The sequence below is a fragment of the Aotus nancymaae genome, unplaced genomic scaffold (assembly GCF_030222135.1).
Source record: "Aotus nancymaae isolate 86718 unplaced genomic scaffold, 86718_ANA_hifiasm-v0.15.2.pri h1tg000039l, whole genome shotgun sequence".
In the NCBI taxonomy this organism is placed as follows: Eukaryota; Metazoa; Chordata; class Mammalia; order Primates; family Aotidae; genus Aotus; species Aotus nancymaae.
The window spans coordinates 8,584,562-8,610,580 of record NW_026988453.1 but is presented as its reverse complement, the minus strand read 5'-3'; the positions used below and the strand labels follow the sequence as shown (position 1 = coordinate 8,610,580).

General features: G+C 43.5%; 1 protein-coding gene across 2 annotated transcripts in view; it reads left to right on the top strand.

The window, feature by feature from the left end:
• The window catches only part of LEMD1 (LEM domain containing 1), a 34,423-nt gene extending 18,283 nt beyond the window's left edge, over positions 1-16,140 (top strand). The window contains exons 4-5 of one of the 2 annotated variants that reach the window (XM_012459337.2): positions 13,321-13,397; positions 15,659-16,140. In XM_012459337.2, the coding sequence (XP_012314760.1) occupies positions 13,321-13,397; positions 15,659-15,857 (276 nt within the window). In that variant the 3' untranslated portion in view covers positions 15,858-16,140. The remainder of the gene's footprint in view (positions 1-13,320; positions 13,398-15,658) is intronic. The other variant, XM_012459340.2, reaches the window with a different exon arrangement.
• Positions 16,141-26,019: the final 9,879 nt, after the last annotated feature.

The following is a 26,019-nucleotide window of genomic DNA, read 5'->3' as shown; positions in this document are numbered from 1 at the left end:
CTCTCATGTGAGCACACCTGAGTTACTTTGAATCTCTCGAGCTTTGTCAAGGCTTCGTAAGCACTAGGCACTATTCATTACAATTCATGAGTCCAGGAATGATTTATTAGAGATAATTTTTTTTATCTCTAATGAGTAGGACTCATTAGAGTCCTACTATGAGTAGGACTGCTAAATTGAAGAGGTCTACACATCTTCAACTTAAGAGATCATATTAAATTGCTCTACAACATGGTTGCACCATTTTATGCTTCCCCCAGCAATATATTAAGAACTCCAGGGGCTGGGCATGGTGGCTAATGCCTATTATCCCAGCACTTCGAGAGTCCAAGGTGGGAGGATTACTTGAAGTGAAGAGTTCAAGACCAGTCTGGGCAACATAGCAAGATCCTGTCTCTAAAAATAAAATATAAGAAAAAAATTAGCCGGGCATAGTGGTGCCCACCTGCAGTCCTCGCTTCTTAGGAGGCTGAGGCAGGAAGATGACTTGGCCTGGGAGTTCAAGGCTACAGTGAGCTTTGATCCTGCCACTGCATTCCAGCCTGGGCGACAGAACAGGATCCTGTCAAAAAAAAAAAAAAAGCTTCATTTTTCTAAATATTCTTCAAAATTTAGCATTGCTAGATTTATTTTTGTCAGTGTGGTGGGTGTAAGATGCTATTTTATTATTGTAATTTTATGTATTTTATTATTAATAAGGTTGGGCATCCTTTCACATTTATTGGTCATTTGTGTTTTCTCATCTGTGAAATGCCTATTCGTGTCTTTTGCCCATTTTTTATTAGGTTGTTCATCTTTTTCTTGTTAATTCATAGGAGTTCCTCATATACTGTGAACACCAATCTTTCGTTAGCTATATTGTAGCACATATCTTCTAGTAGTTTGGGCTTGTCTTTTTATTCTCTTCTTAGTGCCTTTTTAAAATTAAATGTGCTTATATTTGAGGTTTTTATTTTGAAGCAATTTCTTTTTTTCTTTTTTTAAGACAGAGTTTTGCTCTTGTTGCCCAGGCTGGAGTATAATGGCATGATCTCGGCTCACTGCCGCCTCCTGGATTCAAGCAATTCTCCTGCCTCAGCCTTCTGAGTAGCTGGGATTACAGGCATGCACCACCATGCCCAGCTAACTTTGTATTTTAAATAGAGACAGGGTTTCTCCATGTTGGTCAGGCTGGTCTCGAACTCCCAACCTCAGGTGATCCACCTGCCTTGGCCTCCTAAAGTGCTGGGATTACAGGTGTGAGCTACTGCACCCAGCCTATTTTGAAACAAGTTTCCAACAAAGAATTCTTACATGGTCATATTGAATCTAACCATACCCAAATTCACCAGTGGTTAAGATTTTTCCATCTGTGCTTTAGAATTTTATGTATGTTTTTTTCTTGACCTATTTGAGTTCAAACTACAGACATCATGTTTTTTTTAACCTCTGCCCAAAATTTCAGTATTTCATTAAAATAAAGACATAATATCACTTTTATAATCACAGTACAATGACAAGAATCAAGATTTTTTAAAATTGAAATGAAATTTATACAACATAAAATTAACTGTTTTAAAGTACACAATTTAAGCTAGACATAATGGCTCATGCCTGTAATCTCAGCACTTTGGGAGGCCAAGGCAGGCAGTTCATTTGAGGACAGGAGTTCGAGACCAGCCTGGCCAACACGGTGAAACCCCGTCTCTACTAAAAATACAAAAATTAGCTAGACATGGTGGTGCATGCCTGTAATTCCAGCTACTTGGGAGGCTGAGGCATGAGAATCACTTGAACTGGGAGGCAGAGTTTGCAGTGAGCCGAGATTGCATCACTACACTCCTGCCTGGACAACAGAGTGAGACTGTGTCTCAAAAAAAATAAATAAGCCGGACTTGGCGGCTCATGCCTGTAATTTGGGAGGACAAATTACAGCACTTTGAGAGGCCAAGATGAGTGGATCACCTGAGGTTAGAAGTTCGAGTCCAGCCTGGACAACATGGTGAAACCCCATCTCTACTAAAAATACAAAAATTAGCTGGGTATGGTGGCGGGTGCCTGCAATCTCAGCTACTTGGGAGGCTGAGGCAGGAGAATCTCTTGAACCACAGAGGTGGAGTTTGCAGTGACCCAGGATCGAGCCATTGCACTTCAGCCTGGGGAACAAGAGGGAAACTCTGTCTCCAAAAAAAAAACATTTAAATAAATTAATAAACAAATAATATAGCTCACAATCCAGTGACATTTAGTACGTTCAAAATGCTGTGAAACCACCACCTCTATTTTAGTTCCAAAACATTTTTGTCACCCTAAAATAAAACCAACACCCATTAAGCAGTTACTCCCCAGTTGCCCCACCCCCCACGCCACCCTACCCCACCCCCGCAGCAGCTATCAATCTGCTTTCTGTTTTAATGGATTTCCTTCTGGATAGGATACATTTCACGTAAATGGAATCATTCAATGTGTGATATTTTGTGCCTAGCTTCTTTTGCTTAGTATAAGGTTTTTGAGGTTCATCCATATTGTCCGTGGATTTGTGTCAGGACTTCATTCCTTTTTATGGCTGAATTACATTCCATTATGTGTATATACCATAATTTATTTATTCATCCATTGATAGACATTTGAGTTGTTTCTACCTTTTGGCTATTGTGAACAGTGCCACTATGAACATTCATGTTCAAGGATTTGAGTACCCGATTTCCAATTTTTTCGGCTAGGTACCTAGGAGTGGAATTGGTGGGTCATACGGTAATTCTGTCTAACTTTTGGAGAAAGTGCCAAACTGTGCTCCATTCCGCAGTGGCTGGACCATTTTACATTACCACTAGCAACGTATGAGGGTTCCAATTTCTCCACATCCTTGCCAACACTTGCTATTTTCCTCCTTTTTATTTGTTTATTTATTTATTTTTGAGACAGAGTCTTGCTCTGTCACCCAGGCTGGAGTTCAGTGGCACGATCTCAGCTCACTGCAACCTCTGCCTCTTGGGTTCAGCAATTCTTCTGCCTCAGCTCCCCAAGTAGCTGGGATTACAGGCTCATGCCACCGTGCCCAGCTAATTTTTGTATTTTTAGTAGAGATGAGGATTCACCATGTTGGTCAGGCTGGTTTCAAACTCCTGACCTGAAGTAATCCACCCACCTGGCCTCCCAAAGTGCTGGGATTACAGGGGTGAGCCACCATGCCCGGCCTTTTTTTTTTTTTTTCAATAGCCATTCTACTGGGTATAAAGTGATAGCTCATTGTAGTTTGATTTGCATTTCCCTAATAATTAAAGATGTCATCATCTTATGACATCATTATGTCAGGATACGTCATTATCTTATTATAATGAATCTTATGTGTTTATTGGCCACTTCTATATCTTCTTTGGAGAAATATCTGTTTAAGTCCTTTGCCCATCTTTAGACTGGGTTTTCTTTTGTTTTTGAGTTGGAAGAACTCTTTATATATTCTAGATAACAGACCACATATATATGATTTGCAAGTTTTTTTCCACTCTATACATTGTCTTTTTACTTTCTTTTTTTAAGGTGTTTTTTTTTAGGCAGAGTCTTGTTCCGTTGCCCAGGCTGAGTGAAATGGCATGATCTCAGCTCACTGCAACCTCCTAGGCTCATGTGATTCTCCTTCGTCAGCCTCCTGAGTATCTGAGATTACAGATGCACGCCACCATGCCCGGCTAATTTTTCTATTTTTAGTAGAGACGGGGTTTCACCATGCTGGCCAGGCTGATCTCGAACTCCTGACCTTGCGATCCACCCACCTCAGCCTCCCAGTGCTGGGATTACAGGCGTGAGTCACCACACCTGGCCTTTTAAAAAAAATTTTAAACTATGTTGCCCAGGCTAGTCTCAAACTCCTGGACTCAAGCAGTCCACTCACTTCAGCCTCCTCAGTAGCTGGGACTGTTGGCCTGCACCACCACGCCCGGCTACTTTCTTGATAATGTCCTTTATTGCACAAAAGTTTTCAGAAGTTCGATTGTGATGTGTCTTGGCATGGATTTCTTTAGTTTTATCCGATTTGGGTTCATGCAGCTTCTTGATCTGTAGATTTATGTCTTTTGACAAGTTTGGGACATTTTCAGCCATTTTTTTTTTCTTTTTTGCAAGGAAGGTTTGAGCCGTGCCTTAGGGAAGCCAGAGGGGTAGTTCTTCAAATATCTTTTTTAGCCCCACCTCATTCTTCTGTCCTTTAGGGACTCTGATGGCAAATGTTAGGTCTTTCATTACAGTCTTATAAGTCCCTGAGACACTGCTTATTTTTTTCTATTTTCTCTCTGTCATTCAGCTTGAGTGATTTATATTGCTCTATCTTCAAATTCATTGATCCTTTTCTCTGTCTTCTCTATTCTGCTGTTGAGCCCATATTTTGGTTGTGTTTTTTTTCAGTTCTAAATTTTTTTTTTTAAGGCAGGATTTTACTCCATCACCAAGGCTCGAGTACAGTGGCACGTCATAGTTCACTGTAACCTCAACTCCTGGGCTCAAATGATCCTCCTGCCTCAGCCTCCCGAGTAGCTGGGACTACAGGCACACACTATCATGCCTGGCTAATTTTTTTTATTTTTTATTTTTAGAGATAAGATCTCGCTTTACTTCGCAAGCTGTCAGTTCTAAAATTTACACTTGGTTCTTTTTTATATATTCTACTTCTCTGCAAAGAGTTTATATTTTTTCATTTGTTTCAAACATGTTCATATTGTTCATTGAAATATTTTATGATGGCTGCTTTAAAATCCTGGTGAGATAATTCCAACATTTGTGTCATCTTGGTGTCAGGGTCTATTATTGTCTCCTCCCACAAGACTATGGGTGGTTTTTTTGTTTTTTTGAGATGGAGTCTCACTCTGTTACCAAGGCTGGAATGCAGTGGTGTGATCACAGCTCATCGAAACCTCTGCCTCTTGGGTTCAAGTAATCTTCCTGCCTCAGCCTTCTGAGTAGCTGGGAGTACAGGTGCCTGCCACCACGCCCGACTCATTTTTGTATTTTTTGTTTTTTTTTCTTTTTCTTTTTTCTTTTTTTGGTAGAGATGAGGTTTCACCATGTTGGCCAGGCTGGTCTCGAACTCCTGACCTCAAGTGATCCACCTGCCTTGGCCTCCCAAAGTACTGGGATTACAGGCATGAGCCACCACATCTGGCCTTCTGGGTGCTTTGTTTGTTTGTTTGAGATGGAGTTTTGCTCTTGTTGCCCAGGCTAGAGTGCAATGGCATGATCTTGGCTCACCACAACCTCTGCCTCCTGGGTTCAAGCTATTCTCCTGCCTCAGCTTCCCGAGTAGCTTGGATTACAGGTGTGAGCCACCATACCCAGCTAATTTTGTATTTTTAGTAGAGACGGGGTTACTCCATGTTGGTCAGGCTGGTCTCGAACTCCCGACCTCAGGTGATCCACCCACCTCGGCCTCCCAAAGTGCTGGGATTACAGGTGTGAGCCACCTTGCCTGGCCTTGGGTGGTTTTTAAACCTTCTTTTAGCAGACATCCTCTGACTCTATGCTGGTGGGAAAAGAGGGGCACTGCCTCTCTGCTGGTGGAGGTAGAAGTCCAGGCTCCCACTGGGGACATCTTGGGGTGTGTGTGGAGGCGGGGGATGCCTCCTTACTGCTGGGCTGCTGGGAGGGACTCCCACGTGGCCTCCTCTCACAACACCCAGGCAGGAAGCAGATGCCCACCTCCTGGGCTTCTGTTTCCAAACAGCCCACCTCCACCCCCACCACCAAAGATGCATGAGAACCCACATGAGGGTGAAAGTCCAGGCTTCTCATGCACCTTGCCTGGTGGGGGTGGAGGTGGGCTGTTTGGCTGCCATAGGGCAGTTAATGTCAAAAAGTTTTTTTCTTACTAGGCTGTCCTTTTTCTTGTCTTTTGGCTTTTCTGGGAGCTTTTTTTGATCTGTATCCCTTGGTGTTTCCAGGTTATCAGTTCCTCCAGCACCCCATCCAGGATGTATAAGGTAAAAAGAAAACCTCGGGACCTCACCATCTTGTCTTCCCTGAGTCTCGAGCTTCTTGGCCCGTGTGCCTTCTCCCTATATCTTCCAGAGTCTTCATAGGCTTGTTTTAGGTAAAATTTCCAGGGAGATTGGCTGTACTTAGCAGAATAAATTGGGAGAAGTACATCTACCCCACTTTGCTCCCAATACCATTTTCCAAGGGTCCATTTTTTCGCTTCTGAACTGCAATGTTAGCTCTTGTCATATATCAAATTTCCATATATACATCGGGTTTTTTGTTTTTTGTTTTTTGTTTTTTTTTTGAGATGGAGTTTCACTCTTGTTGCCCAGGCTGAAGTGCAATGACGCAATCTCAGCTCACCACAACCTCCGCCTCCCAGGTTCAAGCGATTCTTCTGCCTCAGCCTCCTGAGTAGCTGAGATTACAGGCAGGCACCACCACGCCCGCCTAATTTTGTATTTTTGGTAGAGATGGAGTTTCTCCATGTTGGTCAGACTGGTCTCGAACTCCCGACCTCAGGTGATCCGCCCACCTCGGCCTCCCAAAGTGCTGGGATTACAGGCGTGAGCCACCGCACCCAGCCTACATCGATATTTTTTAATGGATTATTTATTTCTTTACTTTAAAATTTTAGATTCAGGGGGTGCATGTGCAGGTTTGTTACACTGGCATATTGTGCAGTGCTGAGAGTTGGGCTTCTGATGATCCCATCGCCCAAGTAGTAAACACAGTGCCCAATACTATGTTTTCAACCCTCGCCCTCCTCACTCCCCCTTTTGGAATCCCCTGCTCATTGTTTCCATCTTTGTGTTCCTGTGGATGTAAATGGGTATTTTAATGTCTACATTTATTGAAATTTTCTTTAATGTCCTTCGGTAAGATTGTATAATTTTCTTGGTAAAGAACATGCTCATCTTTTGTTAGCTTTATTACTAGGTAGGCTTTTAATTTTTGCCTCCATTGGGAATAGGACCTTTTTTAAAGCATATTTTAAATTGTTATTGGTATATAGAAATGAAGTTGACTTCTGTATATTGATTTTACAACAATAAACTCTTTGCAATTATAATACTTTTTCTGCAGATTATTTTGTAGCCTGGTTTGTATATCTTTAATTTCTTTTTTCTTTCTTTCTTTCTTTCTTTTTTTACTGTGCTGGCTAAGACTTTTTATTATGATAGTGAAGGAGAGTGATGACAGTGGACATTCTTTCCTTGGTCCTGATTTTAAAGGAAATGCTTCTAATATTTTACCTTTGAGTATGACTTTTGGTGTAGGGTTTCGAAGATATCTTTTATCAAGTTAAGGAGTTCCTATTCCTGGTTTACAAAGTTTTTTTTTTTTTTTTTTTTTTTAAGAAAGAGAGAATGTCTCTCTGTCGCCCAGGCTGGAGTGCAGTGGTGTGATCTTGGCTCACTGCAACCTCTGCCTCCTGGATTCAAGAGATTCTCCTGCCTCAGCCTCCCAAATAGCTGGGATTATAGGTGCCCACCACCATGCCTGGCTAATTTTTGTATTTTTAGTAGAGGTGGAGTTTCACCATGTTGGCCAGGCTGTTCTTGAACTCCTGACCTCAAGTGATCCACCCATCTTGGCCTCCCAAAGTTCTGAGACTATGGGCGTGAGCCACCTCGCCTGGTTACTTACTAGAAGATTTTTTAAAAATCAGGAATGGAGATGATCATAATGTTTTTAACCTTTTATTTTAAGTTTTATTTTTAGGATAATTTTTTATCTTATTTTAAACCTCATTCCTTGGCTGTATGGGTTTGTAACCTTTCTTTTGTTGATGTGGTGCAGATAATTTTTAAATCCTTTTAATTCAAAATCATTACTTGGGTAAAGAGAACACAACATTTTAAATAAAAGCTTTATCAAATCAGGATTCAGGTAAAAACAATGAAGTAAAAGTCTGCTATGATTATAGATCTTTTATTAACTTAATAATTTTTAGTCAATAAAGGGATTTGGAATTAACTCAATTTTAAAGATCTATAAATCAAAAGGAGGTTGGGTTTTTTTTTTCTGCCTGTAAGCAGGTCACAACTTCCAGTTTGCTATGTCATTTGTAAAAGTGTCCAATTCTACATGTAGGCCTTTAAGAAATAATTGCATTATTGAATTAGAGTAATTGGAGAATGTATTATGTTTCAGTTTGTAGAGAATGCCATCTCCAAGTTTCAGGGACATCCCTGCCTTTTGACTTCTTCAAGTCCAGGGGTAAGGGGTCTTGGGAGAATAAGAGAAAGAAAGGGTAGGAAACTGGGCTCTCAGCACCCCTTTCTTGACTACCCACAATTGGCCTGTGAAATTTTGGCCAGCTTCAGGCCTACACGGTAAATATATTCTGTGGAAATGCGAACAAACTTGTATTTCTTTATGGACAGCTAGTGATGGCTTTAGTCAAGGTAGATTATTTTTAAAAAACCAAATGTAGGCTGGGCGTGGTGGTTCATGCCTGTAATCCCAACACTTTGAGAGGCTGAGGCCGGCAGATCACCTGAGGTCAGGGGTTCAAGATCACCCTGGCCAAAATAGTGAAACCCCATCTCTACTAAAAATACAAAAATTAGCCAGGCATGGTGGCGTGCACCTGTAATCTCAGCTACTCAGGAGGCTGAGGCAGGAGAATCGCTTGAACCCTGGCAGTGGAGGTTGCAGTGAGCCGAGATCTCGCCAATGCACTCCAGCCTGGGCAACAGAGCAAGACTCCATCTCAAAAAAAAACCAAAAAACAAAAAACAAATATACTTTTTGATGATTTTAACGAGAACGCAAAATGATTATTGTTCTTTCTGGCTCTGGATGTTAGCCCACTGTTTTGTAGTTAACTATAATGTGATACAGTATGACATAAAATATCATACACAATATTCTTTCTGATTGACTATGATACACCTAGGTAAGCCAGAATTATCAGAAAATAGTTCACCTGGAAAAAAATTTTATGAAAATGCCAATTCATCCAAGATATTTAAGAATAGAAATACTGGCTAAAATACTTACTTCCATAAGAAATTAATGATTTTGATAATTTATTAGTTAATGAACAATTTTTCAATATGTTTTGACATATTTTCAATGATGAGTTCTTGTATAATAATAGAAATATATTTTTTTAAAAGTATTGGAGCCAGGATATCTGGGTTTAAATTACAGCTATGCCTTGTATGAATTGCGTTATGTAGGGCAAATAATTTAGCTCCCTATCCCTCTATTTTCTCCTCTGTAAAACTCCTAGAGTTGTTAGAAAGATTAAGTGAGTTGGCTGGGCACGGTGACTCACGCCTGTAATCTCAGCACTTTGGGAGGCCAAGGTGGGTGGATCACAAAAGTTAGGAGTTCAGGACCAGCCTGGCCAAGATGGCGAAACCCCATCTCTACTAAAAATACAAAAAACTGGCCAGGCATGGTGGTGGGCGCCTGTAATCCCACCTACTTGAGAGGCTGAAGCAGAGAATTGCTTGAACCCAGGAGGTGGAGGTTGCAGTGAGCGGAGATCACACCACTGCACTCCAGCCTGGGTGACAGAGCGAGACTCTGTCTCAAAAAAAAATAAATAAAGATTAAGTGAATTGAAGTATGTTAAATGCCAAAGATAACGGATATTCAGAACACGATACTTCTCATTCCCTCCACTACCATGCTGCAGTACCACACGATGATTATGGGCAGGGACTGTGGAGCCCCACTGCCTCACCAGCTGCGCGAGCATGGGCAAGCTACTGAAACACTCCATGCCTCAGCGTTCTCATCTGTAAAATGAGCATAATAAAAGTACCTTTCTCATAGGATGGTTTTTAGAATGAAATTAGTTTATTGATGTAAAATGCTTAGAATGGTGCCTGGCGCACAGGGAATGCCATATACATGTTAGCTAGCGTTGTGGTGAGACACTCACGGTTTGTTGTATTGGCATGTTTCTGACTTACTACTTTGTTGTTTTTTTTTTTTTTTTGAGACAGAATCTCATTCTGTCGCCCAGACTGGAGTGCAATGGCACGATCTTAGCTCACTGCAACCTCCGCCTCTCGGGTTCAAGTGATTTTTCTGCCTTAGCCTCCCAAGTAGCTGGGACTACAGGCGAGTGCCATCACACCTGGCTAAAATTTGTATTTCTAGTAGAAATGGGGTTTCACCATATTGGCCAGGCTGGTCTTGAACGCCAGACCTCATGATCCACCCGCCTGGGCCTTCCGAAGTGCTGGGATTACAGGCGTGAGCCACTGCACCCTGCCGACACTACTTTTATAACTAACGACAGCTGTGGCCAGCAGTATCCTTCAGGTCTTGGGAGGGACTGTGGTGGAATTTTTGGCCTTCAGTGCCGAGGATATGGTGAAGAGGGTGGAAAAGCAGAGGAGCCGCATATTCCTCAGCTCTGGGCTCCAAATGCTTTTGCTAAAACAGCCATCTTTGCAGATTTTAGCTCTGGGCCTAAGGAGAAGAGGACAAAGATATTATGTGTCTCCTGGGTGCCGTTTACCCTCGCTGAGCCACTGCTTTAATAAACACCAATATTTTTTAGCTCCACTGTAAATGTTGTTTATAGTGAAAATCATCTTATAACAGCGTTAATGGAATTGTTTAAAAGATGAAATATAAATCAACTACAAACACACCACTTGATACAAAAACTGATTTTATTTTTTCGGTTTACCTCTAGTTTTTGTCTACGTGCATATCTAGTATATGTTTGCACAGTAGACATCACTGTGTGTGTACAATTTTATGCCCTATTTATTAACACTAATCGATAACCCTTTTCTCTGTTATATGGTCTTTATAATAGTAATTATTATTGATGGCTGCAGGGTCAGGTAGATAGGCCACAATTACTCCATTTTTGAAACTCACAATGTCCACCTTCCACATACTGCAGGAGAACTCTACATATGAATGATAGTAAAGAAAACAAATTGTAAAAGAAAAGAAAGTAAAAGACCTAAATCTCCTTAAGGCACAAGGGGAGTATTTGATTGCCTAGGGGCTGCGAAATTCTATCATTTGATTTTGCAACAGACTTCTACCCCAAATGCTTTATTTCACTTATCTATTTTTAAATTTAAGAGAATTAAAAAGAAGTAGTATGTAATGGGTCTATCATCTATTTTTGTATATGCTTAAAATTTTCCATAAGTAAAAAGGTTAAAAACAAAGAATTTGCTTATAAATGATTTTTCCAATACCCTTGGAAATAGCTTGAAATATCTCTTGGTGAGCATGCCAACACTAGCCCACATGGCACCTTTGTGGAAAATTTCAAAGTACCTCTTCCTCAAGAGCCTTAACTTCCCTGTTCCTGGAAGGGTATGTGGTAAGGGTATGTAAATCTGCTGTCTACACGGGGAAAGGCGTTTCCTTGCATGTGGCGCTCTTGTGCTGTGCACGACTTCCCACATATGCAAAGACCTTGCTTGGGTATCGCTAAACCACTGTTGAGAACGTCTTTAAGAAGGGGGCACAGGGAGTGCGGGGTAAGGGGAGGAGGCTGTAGCTGTGCTTGGTAGAGGGTGACTGGCAGTGCATGACGCTACAGCAAGCTATGCCCACTGGGCTGGGACCCTTGGGCCTGCCGTAGGTCATAGTCCACACTCGCTGGAGGGGTGTGCTCTGTTGTGGTGTACTGACCACATCCTTGCCGAGACCCAGGCTCTCCTTCCTCCTGGTAGCTCCATGATGAACTCAGATGCCCAAGTGCCCATCCCCTGTCGGACTCTCCATACGCTCCAGTCCAGTCTACCTTGGGATTGCGGTCATTACTCTCCTCTTCACTTCCCTTGTGCTTCTGGTTCTGTCCTGGTCTTGATCAGTCCTTTCCCTATCTGATGCCAGTCCCAGCTCCTTCTACCACTCCTGGGAATTCTCCAGCTCCTGACTCACTGTCTGTCTTACAGAAGATATTATGTCAGAAAGCGCCTCTTATGTCTAAGGGTCCTGGGCTTCCAGCAGGGGAGTAGATGGCAAGTTACCAATGGCCCCACATGTTAGATACTGTGGCTTGATTTAAAGAGAAATAGGAGACAGCTCCATGAGATCCAACAGATGGTCTGATTAGGGAAGAAGGAAGCCAGTGCAGAATACTTACAATATAAGCATGCTTGGTAGTGAGCTGTTTAGGACAGGCACGGCTTGGCAGGCCCTTCTGAAATCTTCACAGCAGGCTTCAGGCCTGGCACTCAGCAGCGTGCACCAAATGTTTGTTAAATGAATAAATAAAACATAACGGCCGGGTGCAGTGGCTCACACCTGTAAGCCCAGCACTCTGGGAGGCTGAGACGGGTAGATGGCTTGAGGTCAGGAGTTCAAGAGCAGCCTAGCCAACACGCCAAATCCCCGTCTCTACTAAAAATATTATTTTAAAAATTAGCCAGGCGTGGTGGAGCGTGCCTGTAATCTCAGCTACTCAGAAGGCGGAGGCAGGAGAATCGCCTGAACCCAGGAGGCAGAGGTCACAGTGAGCTGAGATTGTGTCACTGCACTCCAGCCTGGGTGACTCTGTCTCCAAAAACAAACAAAACACTACAGTACAATATGTGTATATTAGGGCTGAAGAAATATAGCACAGAAGAGGATCTGAGTGGCTGAGAGTAATAAAGATTTCCTACAGGAGGGAAATTAGTTTCAGAAACTGAAGGGTAGAGAGGAGTCTAGTGTACTGGTCCAAGCACATAGTTCTCCATTGATAATACTGTGTGGCCTCTAGCAAGTTACTTAACCTTTCTGTGCCTCAGACTCATTTCCAAAGCAGAATAGTGCTTACTAGATGGGTGGCGTGCTCCCTCGCAGGTGGCGCTCACTAGAAAGCCTCAGTGAGTTCATGGGTAAATGGGGCTTAGCGCTTGATCGATGGAATTAGCAACATCATCTGACACCCTATCTTCACACACCTGGGACTCCCCCACAATTTCTACTTCTTTTACAAAACGACATTTCGTTTTCCTAAATTAGTTTCTAGTTCTTGCTAATAGTCAACTTGTTTTGTTAAAATTACTTTATTCTTTGTATAAAATGATGCATGCTCATAAAAAAAGAAGAGTTCCAAGCAATAAAGTACAAGCAAAGAAGCAAAACAGAGTTGACATTTAAGAACAGAGTGCTGTTCTCATCATGTGGCCCTAGTCACTTGTATGTGTATTGTTCTCTTGTGAGTCACTAAAGTAAAATATTACTCCATGGAACGTGGATGTTTTCGCTAATTCTTGAATAAAGACAAACTGAAGTTTGTATTATAAAGTGCTAAACTACCTTGTGTGCCAAAAACTTTTATCGGTCTTTGGATTATGTGACTTTTTCTAGAACAAAAACTAAGGTTATTTGTACAAGACATTGGAAATAAATTCCTCTTGACATTTTCTTTCTGTTTATCAGAGGCTCGAGGCTTCCACCACTAAACCCAAAGCTGTACATACCTATTGCCTGGATTACAAGCCCTCCAAGGGAAGAAGGTAACGGTGTTTTTTAGCATGTGTGGAAATTGATATTATTGTATTCTGTAACCCTGGAAAAAACTCATTATTCAGATTTCTGTGAAGGGTTGAGCCTGAAAAGAATCTGTTGAGAGAGGAGAAAGATTTGTAATATCCAACAATTTCAAAGCCAGAGTTTCTAGCTCATTGCTCATAGTTAGAGATAAGGAAATAGGCCCGGGAGAACTGGAAGGACAGGGCAAAAGTCACAATGGACTGAGACCACAGCCCAGGTTTCCTGATGTGTAACCATTTGAAAACATTTTTTTCAATTTTTGTCTTGGATCATGAGGAAGAGGCAAAAATTTTTTTTTTAATGATACAAATATTCAGTTAAATAGGATAAATAAGACCTGGGTTTCAATAGGTTAGTAGAGTAGCTTTAGTTAACAATAACCTATTATATACTTCAAAATAGCTAGAAGAGAATAATTTAAACATTCCTGGTATATAGAGAAGATAAATATTTAAGGTGATAGACATCCCAATTACCCTGATTGATCTTTGCACATTATATGAAGGTAGTAGAATAGCACATGTTGGCTGGGCCAGTGGCTCATGCCTGTAATCCCAGCACTTTGGGAGGCTGAGGTAGGAGGATCACTTGAGGCCAGTAGTTTAAGATCAGCCTAAGCAAAATAGACCCTGTCTCTACAGAGAAGTTAAAAAATTAGCCAGGCATAGTGGTATGTGCTTTTAGTTCCAGTTACCTGGGAGATTGATGCAGAAGGATCAGTAGAGCCTAGGAGTTCAAGGCTGCAATGCAGTGAGCTATGATCGTGCCACTGCACTCCAGCCTGGGCGACAGAGTGAGACCCTGTCTCAAAAAATACATATGTAATATAAAATAACATATTCCCCAAAATATGTACATCTATTATGTATCAATTTTTCAAAAGGAATAAAAAGAGTAGGTAATTGAAATAAAAACTGAAGACAGGCAATTGTATTAGTTAGAAAGTAAAGCTTTCTGGGTAGGTCCGGTGGCTCACATCTGTAATCCCAGCATTTTGTGAGGCCAAGGCGGGTGGATCACAAGGTCAGGAGTTCAAGACCAGCCTGGCCAAGATGGTGAAATCCCATCTCTACTAAAAAAAAAAAAAAGAAGAAGAAGAAGAAAGAAAGAAAGAAAAGAAAGTAAACCTTTCTGGAGAGTTTTCTAGCTCCTGAATAAACTTCGGCAGGTTTTGCAGAATTAGACTAATGGTAACATAAGGCTCTCGCTAAAAAGTTTCAGAAAGTACTCTTGCCCTTTGAAGTGTAAAATAAGCAGATTGCAAAGGTGCTTTTTCTCTCCACCCTGAAAGGTGGTGTTTGTACCTGAGAAGGGAGGAGGGAGAGGGCCTGAGTACTGAGGCTTCCCATCCACTTGTGCAATTTCCCAGCAAGGACTTGGGGATCTACAAGGCCCATGCCAAGTTAGGCTTGATGCTGGCATTGAGAGTGTTACTCAAGTGGGAGAAACAATGAAGAAATGCTTTGTGGGATTTGAGAGACCTCACATCCCCCAATACCCTGTTAATACCACTTGTTGAAATTAGAGACTGGGCACAGTGGCTCACGCCTGTAATCCCAGCACTTTGGGACATCAAGGTAGGAGGATCCCTTGAGCCCAGGAGTTCGAGACCAGCCTGGGCAACATGGTGATACCTTGTCTCTACAAAAAAATATATTTTTTAATCTTTTTGGAGGTCTCATTCTGTCACCCAGGCTGGAGTGCAGTGGCACAATCATAACTCACTGCAGCCTCGAACACCTGGGCTCAGCTGATCCTCCCGTCTCAGGCTCCATATCCAACTAATTTTTATATTTTTTGTAGAGACAGGGTTTCAAACCCCTGGACTCAAGCAATCTGTCTGCCTTGGCCTCCCAAAGTGCTGGGATTACAGGCACGAACCACTGCACCTGGCCTTCAAAAAAAAATTTTTTTTTTAATTAGCTGGGTGTGGGAGCATGTACCTGTGGTGTGAGCTACTCAAAAGGCTGATGTAGGAGGATCTCTTGAGCCCAGGAGGTCAAGGCTGCAGTGAGCTGTGGTTGTACCACTGCACTCCATCCTGGGCAGCAGAACAAGATCCTATCTCAAAAAAAGAAATTAGCATAGGTTTTTAGTGAGGAGAGGCTACCTCTAAAGCCCCACCATGACGGTACCCTGGGACCTCAAGACCCACACACTTTGAGGGGATGCTCAGGTGTACTGGAGCTGTCCACAATCCTAAGAGCCACTGATGTTTTCACAGGTGGACTGCAAGAGCACCAAGCACCAGAATCACAGATGGGACTATCACCAAGGAGAGAGACTACTGCACGGAAGACCAGACTGTGGAGAGCTGGAGGGAGGAAGGTTTCCCAGTGGGCATGAAGCTTGCTGTGCTTGGTATTTTCATCATTGTGGTGTTTGTCTACCTAACTGTGGAAAACAAGTCGTTATTTGGTTAAGTAATTTAGGAGCAAAGCAATGCTCCAAGTGAGGCCCCCTACTTCAGGCAAGAACCAAAAGACTACCCCGAAGAGCAAGCCTAGCCCGCAGCCATCCCTTGCAGGGAGCCTTCCCCTGCTCTGTGCTCCTCTCACAGATCTGCGTCTGGGCTCAGCCAGGTGGAAGGAGCCAGCGAAAGAACCAGGCACCTGTGCTAAGAGCATGATGGTTAGGAAATCCCCCGAGTCATGTCAGCTCTCATTAAAGGTGCTTCCATATTTGAGCAGGTGTCAAACAAGGAAACTGTCTGGCGTTTTTCTTTCTAACTATGGTGACAAGCCATAGCTTCTAATTGTATAACCAACTCTGGGAAACAGCTAATTTACAGCAGAGGAATGTGTCTAGTTTAGCAAACAGAAAGGAATGTTCAACATAATGAAAACAATTTAGAACAGGATAGCATTTTTGCCTTTGAAACTTAGGAAGGTTCTAAAAAATTACAATCTGACAAGGGAGTGTAATAACCATGGCCTCCGGGACCAGGCAGAGCTATATAGGCACCCAGCTCCTCTCTTTATCAGCACCATGACCTTGGGTGAGTTAGTTGTCCTCCTTGAGTTTCAATTTCAACTTTCAAAAACAGGGTAGAATAGGCCTCTTAAGGAGATGAAGAATTTGAGGAAATAATGTGCACAATGTACTTAGTGTGGTCCACACCTGACTTGTGGCAAGCACTCAATAAATGCTGAAGCAATGTTACACTTTGGCACAATATGGGAGGAGCTAATTCTAGGTACAAACAAGCACCAGAGGCCAGGCATGGTGACTCACGCCTGTAATCTCAGCACTTTGGGAGGTTGAGGCAGGTGGATCACTTGAGGTCGAGAGATCGAGACCATCCTGGTCAACATGGTGAAACGCCATCTCTACTAAAAATACAAAAAATCAGCTGGGCATGGTGGCGCACGCCTGTAGTCCCAGCTACGCGGGAGGCTGAGGCAGGAGAATTGCTTGAACCCAGGAGGTGGAGGTTGCAGTGAACCGAGATCGTGCCACTGCACTCCAGCCCGGGCAACAGAGCAAGGCTCCGTCTTAAAAAAATAAATAAATAAAAAGCACCAAGATACATAAGCAAGCAAGCAAGAAATTTACTGTAGCAATTCTTATGGTAGCTAAAACATAAAATCTACCCAAATATCCAACAGTAGGGGAATAGTTTAATAAATGGAAGTACAACCTCCTGATAGATAATGATGCAATAGCTAAAAATGTTAACAATAAGTACATCACAATATAGAAAATGCTCATTTTTTAAAAAGTTTTAAATAGTCTTATTGTGGAAGGTTAAGACAGGGGAATTGCTTGAGCCCAGGAGTTCAAGGCTGCAGTGAGCTGTGATCACAGTACTTCACTCCAGCCTGGGCAACAGAACGAGGCCCTGTCTCTTAAAAAAAAAATATACAGAGAGAGAGATAATTTTTTTTTTTTTTTGAGATGGAGTTTTGCTCTTGTTGCCCATGCTGGGGTGCAATGGTGTGGTCTAGGCTCACTGAAACCTCCACCTCCTGGGTACAAGCAATTTTCCTGCCTCAGCCTCCCAAGTAGCTGGGATTACAGGTGCCCACCATCAGGCCCAGATAATTTTCTTGTATTTTTAGTAGAGATGGGGTTTCACCGTGTTGGCCTGGCTGGTCTTGAACTCCTGACCTCAGGTGATACACCCACCTAAGCCTCCTGAAGTGCTGGGATTGCAGGCTTGAGCCACCATTCCCGGCCTGAAAAGATATATTTTATATCCCACACAATTCACCTACTTAGAGTTACAATTCAATGATTTTTAGTATATTCATAGAGTTATGCAACCATTCCCACAATAAATTTTAGAACATTTTCATCACTACAAAAAGAAATCCTTAAGGTTCTTATTTTAATGGTAAACAAAAAAGGACACAAATTTGTTGTACCATATTAACAAAACTGCACAACATTGGAAGAAAATATGTCGAAATGTTAAGAGTACTTCGGTGACTGGGGCTCTAATTTTTCCCCCATTTCTACTTTTTTATATTTTTAAAGATTTCTGTAAGCAGTGTGTTTCAGTTTGCTAATGAAAGAATATAAAGATAAATATTAATTTTAAAAAATTGCATTCTGTCTGGATGTGGTGGCTCAGCACTTTGGGAGGCTGAGGTGGGAGGATCGCTTGAGGCCAGGGGTTTGAGAACAGCCTGGACAACACAGCAAGACCCTGTCTGTAAAACAAAAGAAGAAGAAGAAATTTTTGAAAAATTGCATACTGTATTACAGTTTGACTGCAAGGATCATAAAACTCTAATAAGGCTGGCTTAAACAAATAGAGATTCATTTTTATCTCATGGAAAGAAGCCTAGGGCTGGGTGCGATGGCTCACGCCTGTAATCCCAGCACTTTGGGAGGCTGAAGTGGGCAAATCACCTGAGGTCGGGAGTTCAAGACCAGCCTGACCAACATGGAGAAACCCTGTCTCTACTAAAAATACCAAATTAACTGGGCATGTTGGTACATGCCTGTAATCCCAGCTACATGGGAGGCAGAGGCAGAAGAATCGCTTGAACCCAGGAGGTGGAGGTTGCAGTGAGCTGAGATCACACCATTGTACTCCAGCCTGGGCCACAAGAGTGAAACTCCGTCTCAAAAAAAAAAAAAAAGTCTAGAATTTAAGTTGTTCAATATTGTTTAAAATTACCAAAAATGTAATATAACTCTGATTCAAATAAACCAACTACAGAAAAAACTATGATCAACAAGATGTGAAACTGACAGGATTTTTGGTGGTATTCAGAGAGGTTTGGTCTGACTGAGCTGCAGCAGCTGCCTTACTCCCAGGGGACAAATCTGGGCTAAGAGAATCCCAGACACTGGCCTGACACCTTGGAGCTACTGACATTCCAAGAAGAATCCAGATAATGGCCATCACATTGTCATTTAAGGCAGGACCTTAAGACTAACCACGTCTCTTCTCCAGCTCTACATTACATATTTCATCCTGAGCAGCAGGGGAGGCTGAGAAAGTGGGCCCTGGAGCCTCAGCAGCCTCTGTGTTAGACAGACAAGGGAGAAGAGGATTGGACACGGGACTAAGCAGAACCAACCTATGGTGGTGGCCACACGTGCTTAGAAAAGGAACTCTGTTGTGTTGTGTTGTTTGTTTGTTTTGAGACAAGGTCTCACTCTATTACCCAGGCTGGAGTGTGGTGGATCACTGCAACCTCCACCGCCCGGGCTCCAGCAAACCTCCCACCTCAGCCTCCCGAGTAGCTGGGACTACAGGCCCATGCCACCACACCTCGCTAATATTTTTGTATTTTTTATAGAGATAGGGTTTCATCATGTTGTCCATGCTGGTCCCAAACTCCTGGGCCCATGTGATCCTCCCAAAGTGCTGGGTTGGCAGGTATGAGCCACTGTGCCCCACCGAAACGTCTGTTCTTAATAAAACCAAACATTATAAAAAATAAAACTCCTAGAAAGTTTCCTCTATTATTTTCAACTTTTCCCAGTTCTTTTATGTCAGAATCTTGGAATCAGTTTAAAGAGACTGCACAATACAATTACTTTTGTGTCTGACCACTCAAGGTATGAGTCCCCAGCCAGCAGTACCAGCATCTCAGGCTCTGTCCCAACTACTGAGGCAGAATGTGCATTTCAACAGGATCCCAGGTGATTCCTACCCAAATTAAAGTTTGCGAAGCATTGTGGTGGCCTGTCCCTATCAGATGCTGTGATATAGTGATGTAATAAATAATGCATATTTTGTCTCTGCCCCTGGTTTCTGGCACATAGTTCCTAAAACCCTTGGAATCCCTTGAGTGATAAGAGTGTCTTCTGTATGCTATTTGAGATGACTGGTGACTGGGGGCCCCTAGACAGCTTCAGGATGGGGACTGATCACCAGAAAGACCAAGGCAGGATCCCAGGGTTGGAACTTTCGGTCCCATCCCTGCAACCTCCAGGAAAGGGAGATGAGCTGAAGGTTAAGTGGATCACCGAAGGCCAATGATTTCATCAATCATGCCTCCATAATGAAGCCTCCATAAAAACCCAAAAGGATTGGGTTCAGAAGCAGGTTCTGGATAGCCGAACCTGTGGAGGTGCCTGGAGGGTGGAGAGCTGGAGAGAGCACAGAGCTCCGCGCCCCTTCCCACATGCTGTGCCCTGTGTGTCTCTTCCATCTTGCTGTTCATCTGTATCCTTTATTATTAAACCAATACATGCAGGGAAGGTGTATGTATTTCCCTTGGTTTTGTGAACCACCCTAGCAAATTAATCTAACCCAAGGAGAGGGTGCTGGGAACCTTGATTTATAGCTGCTTGATCAGAAGGACAGGTCACAATGTGAGGTTCGTAACTGGCATCGGAAGTGGGGGGCACTCTTCTGAGACTGAGCTCTGAACCTGTGGGATCTGATGCTGTGTCCAGGCAGACGGTGTTGGAATCGAATTTAAATTATAGGGCATCCTGTTGGTGTCTGATGGAGAATTTGGTGTCAGAATTGCTTGGTGTGCAGGGACAAAACCCACACATCTGGTGTCAGAAGTGTGGTGGAGGGTGAGAGTAGGAAAGACACTTTGGTTGTCAGGTGTGGTGACTCACAGCTGCAATCCCAGCACTTTGGGAGGCTGAGGCGGGCAGATCACTTGAGCTCAGGAGTTTGAGACCAGCCTGAGCAACATGGCAAAACCCTGTCTCTACAAAAAATACAAAAATTAGCCGTGTGTGGTGGTGCGTGCCTGTGGTCTTGGCTTCTTGGAGGACTGAGGTGAGAGGATCATTGTGCCCCGGAGGCCGAGGATGTAGGGAACCGTGATTTCAATACTACACTCCAGCCCGGGTGACAAAGTGACATCCTGTCTCAAAAAAAACAAAACAACAGCAGCAAAAAAAAAAAAAAAAAAGCAAACAAATAAACACACACAAAAAATCTTTTGTTTTTTCCCTATCTCTACTAGATACATATATAGGAGGAATCTCTAAAACTCAGGTCAGAGGACCAATGAGTTAAGCCTATCAGGAACCTAAGTGTAATGGGGACGCGTTCCCTCTTGGAGAAAACCTTGTCTTAAAAGAAGAGACTCAGGGGCCGGGCACGGTGGCTCATGCCTGTAATCCCAGCACTTTGGGAGGCCGAGTCGGGCAGATCACGAGGTCAAGAGATCAAGATCATCCTGGCCAACATGGTGAAACCCTGTCTCTACTAAAAAAAATACAAAAATTAGCTGGGTGTGGTGGCGTGTGCCTGTAATCCCAGCTACTTGGGAGGCTGAGGCAGGAGAATGGCTTGAACCCAGGAGGTGGAGATTGCAGTGAGCCAAGATCGTGCCACTGTACTCCAGCCTGGTCACAGAGCAAGACTCCGTCTCAAAAAAAGAGAAGAGACTTAAGGCATACAAGTTTGGTCCCAGGCAATGTGTCAAAATCTATACAATTGATTAGCACCCCTTGTTCCCTTGTAATAAAATGACAAAACCAGCCAGGCGTAGTGACTCACATCTGTAATCCCAGTGCTTTGGTAGGCAGAGGTGGGAGGATCACTTGAGACTGGGAGTTGAAGACCAGCCTAAGCAACATAGCAAGACTCTATGAAAGTAAAATTAGCTACTCAGGAGCTGAGGCCGGAGGATTGCTTGGGCCCAGGATTTCCAGGAGGCTGCAGTGAGCTATTATTGTGCCACTGCACTCCCACTGGGTGACAGAGCAAGACCCTGTCTCTAAAAAAAAAAAAATTTTTAATCAGTATAAGATATAGTTCCTGCTCTCAGGGAACACACAGTCTGACAGGGGAGATGGAAAAGTCAGCAGGCATTACAGTGCTAAGTGACATCCTTTTGATGGTGGCATAGGGCACCCTGGGAGCACAAAAGAGCAACCTTCTTCGATATTGGGAGTAGACACGGGTAGCTTCCTAGAAAAAGTGTCATCACAGCTGAAACCAGAAGGATGAGTAGGACTCAGTCCAAATAAGGGAAAAGTGGGCGAGGCTAAAGGAAAAGTCTGCCAGGCGAGGGAGCAGTATTTACAAAGACTGGTATGTGAGAGATAGCATGGCAGTTTTAGTGAGCCACGAGAGTGAAGGGGGTGGGGAGAGATGCGGCTGGAAAAGAAGGTGGGATTCAGATCACGGAGGGTCTTGGGACCATAGGAAGGAAAATATGGTCCATGCTAAAGAAAAGTTTGAACTTTAATGGAGGCCAATGCATAAGAAAAGGAACTCTTCTAAGGACTAACAATATCTGCCTCCCTGATTGTCTACCGTGCCAGTGGCCACAGGCTCCTGCTTGAGAGCTGGAGAGGCGGGCTTCTAAGGAGGGGCCAAACCAAGGAGCTGTGTGCTGAATGCCCTGAGGGACTTGGGGCAGGGGAGAGGCAGGTCCCTCCCCTCTTGCAGTGTATTGGCAGCAACAGATGTGGGCAGCCCAATGTGGGTGCCTTTGACACGGGCAGCGAATGGAGCAATGCTACTGGAGCAAAAGCAGCAGAGAAGGAATGAGGAGCTGCCTGCCGGTGGCTGAAATAGCTCCAGCGTGGCTGCAATTGCCCAGTGCAAATAGAGCAGGGGAACTGGGGGTGACGGGGAACCGTTAAAACCTCTCTGCTTAGAAAACTCTAAGATTTCACTTGCCCTGTTTTGTTAGTATTTGTGATGTGACCCAAGTGTTTCATGATACTCTTTTTTTTTTTGAGAGAGTCTTGCTCTGTCACCCAGGCTGGGGTGCAGAGGCGTGATCTCGGCTCACCGCAACCTCTGCCTCCCGGGTTCAAGTGATTCTCCTGCCTCAGCCACCCAAATAGCTGGGACTACGGTCATGCACTGCCGCGTCCAGCTGATTTTTGTTATTTTCAGTAGAGACATGGTTTCACCATGTTGCCCTGGCTGGTCTTGATCTCCTGACCTCAGGTGATTCACCTGCCTCGGCCTCCCAAAATGCTAGGATTACAGATGCGAGCCACTGCATCCGTGATCCTCTTTTTAAGGCTCACCTTTCCCTGGTAATTTGGGGAAAACAGGTAAATGGACTGGGGCTGACTGATGTCCCAGGATCACTGCCACCAAGCGGACCTCTGCAGAGATCTGATACAGGCCAGGCCCCTTCTCCTGTTGCTGCCCTGTCCCTACATTCTCCACAATACAGTGACACAAGCTGTGTTACATGTAACAGGTTTTTCTGACATTTTACATGGCAGGGAAAATGTATAGGAAATTGAAATGTGGGGAGAGAAGAACCTTAACACCAAATGCTAAATCAATCACTCCCAGAATCCTAGGAAAGTTCAAAGTGCTAACCCCATCAAAAGTACATTGAAGCAACTAGCTTTGCTTCCTGCTTCAGGATTCATCCTTTTCCAAGGCCCTCACCTGTAATTCTTCAGAGTGATTCTCCACCTTGAGACCCCTGTGCAGGGCATAGTCATACCTCCCTCCCAGCAGCTCACAATGAGGCAGACATAGTGCTGGTCTCAGACACAATGCTGCCTGGATCTATATAAAGAAAGAGAAACATCTCCCTCACTCCAAAACAGCATGCTATGCCAAGATTTCTCCTGCTTCCAATGTGCAGAATGTATTTGTTTGTTTTCAACTCTTACGCTTCGTTCTGTTTCTGCAGCTTCTCACGCACACCTGGGGACCTGGTACTTAAAAATCTGGCCTTACCTCAGTGCCTTCTCCAACAGCAGAGTCATTGACCCACCCTCATCCCACCTTCAGCTATACAAGGACCCATGGCATTGAGATTTTCTTAACCTTGGGTGAAATCAAATTCCAAGGCAGGGCTCTCTCCCCAACCAGTCTCAGCAATAGGAAGAGAATCAGTCTAGAGATTGATTCTCTTCTTGTCAAGAGCAAACTCTCGGCCAGCGAGGTGTTTTATTTTTTCAATTTCAATGACTTGTCTGCCTCCCCTACAAATCTTGGAGCTCCTTGGGTCGAGGACTGTATCTTAATCATCTCTGGGTCTCCTCTCGAGTGATGTCTGTGCTCCCTCCAGGAAGAGCCCATTTCCATTTTGAGCAGTTTCCAACCCAAATAGACATTTGAAACCACAAAACCAATATCCTAGATTTTGCCTCCTGTTTATTCCTGTGACGAGAAGTCCATAAAATGAGCAAACTGCTGTTGAAAACCATTCCCAGTCAATCCCATTACGTAGTGTTTAGCCTTCTAGCACACTGTCATTCCCAGGGCATCCGAAGTTCTCATTCCTATAAATGTTGCTATTTACATCAGGGTCAATCCTGCCACCCAGCAAAGGTGTTCTCCAACCCATGGCCAAACAGTGAAGTGGAGCCCTGGCTGGAGACACAGGATTGAGCTAACTGCATGTCACACGGACACACTGGATTTCACCGGCTTGTGTTCTACAGATGGAGCTATGAGGCCAATTCTATCACATGCATGCTGTTTAAATCTCTACCCAGTCAACATTCAGGCTGGCAGATGGAAGAAATTCTTTAAGGCTCTATTTTTGTTCTTCGACATTCAAAGAAATACTGTGCTACCAGCTCTTAAAAATAATTGGTTAAGTACCAAGTTATTTTCATTGCCACAGTCATAAATAAAGACGTGCTAGACCACAATGTTCATATCTATAGTAGCTGATAATCTGACATGCAAGGAAAATGATTGTTGATGTTTAGGAAGTTGCTTTTCTCGCTTTTCTTCCTCCCTTCCTTTCCTCCCCTACCCCTACCTCCCATCCAAGAAAGTCTTGTTGATTAGAGTAACAAGAGGGGGCTGTTTTGGAAGTCAAATTAAATTTGACTCTTTCCTTGAAGCAAGAACGTAATCTCAAGACTAAAATAAGCAAGTGCCTAACCAACTTGGCATTTTATTCCGAGGAAGATTCCCTGTAGAAACTTGGATGGAAGAAAATGAAAGGGAAGCCAATTAGCCTGTGTTAAGCAATGCTAACTTTTAACAAGCTTGCTCAAGAAGAAATGAACCTGTTAAGAGGGTCATCCAGGGCTTCCTTGCCACCTCGGTGCACAGCCCAATCACGCTTCCTTCTTGTTCATTTTGACAAAGCAGGTGAATGAGGAGCAGGAAAAGAAATATGCGGACGTGTTGCAGCAACTCGCTAATCAGCCCTGCTACAAGATCGCCAGCATTGCAGGACCGCACTCACTGAGAAATGATGGCTCCTATGAATGTTCTCGTGTGTGGGCGTCACCTACACACAACCCTGCCTAATGAATCAATCTCTGGAGAGCCAGAGGGGCCTATTCTAGGTATTGCCGACGTGGATGAGGACAGCTCTCCTCATTTCCTGGCATTGGAGACCGTTGTGACTACTCCAGTTCCTAGAGAGCCATTGGAAAATCCTCTTTGAGTTCAAGGATTAGCTAAAAATATGTGTAGGGGAAAGGATGAGTTTTTTTTTTTTTTTAATTGCTACTGGGTTTTTAAAATTTGGCTCTTAGAAGGAGAATGGATTATTAATGTTCATTACTGATCGTATTAGAGGGCAGCTCTTTTTCCCTTCCCAGATTAATGTTGGGCAACCCTTCAAATTGGCAAACAGAGAGAAAGGCACCTCTACAACGTGTATGAACAAGGATGGGTTTGCTGCTGTGAAGAACACATTGCTTTCACTGGCATTACTAGAAAAGAAAGCTGAGGGCTGGGCGTGGTGACACATGCCTCTAATCCCAGCACTTCAGCAGGCCAAGGCGGGCAGGTCATGAGGTCAGGAGATCAAGACTGTCCTGGCTAACATGATGAAACCCTGTCTCTTCTAAAAATACAAAAAATTAGCTGGGTATGGTGGCATGAGCCTGTAATCCCAGCTACTTGGGAGGCTGAGGCAGGAGAATCACTTGAACCCGAGAGGTGGAGGTTGTAATAAGCCAAGATCACACCACTGCACTCCAGCCTGGGTGACAGAGCGAGACTCCATCTCAAAAAAAAGAAAAAAAAAAAGGAAAGAAAAGAAAAGAAAGATGAGATCTGGTCTAAGAAGGGAGAGTGTCCTGAGCAGGAGATCCAGGATCCAATCCTACCTCTGCCCTGGCTACTTATGGGAATGTAGGGCTCCCTGGGGTCCTCAGCTTCCTCATCTGTAAAATGAGCACCAGAATGATCTGAGCCAGAAACTATGCAATGAGGAAACTTGAAGACATTATGCAAAGTGAAATAAGCCAGTCAGA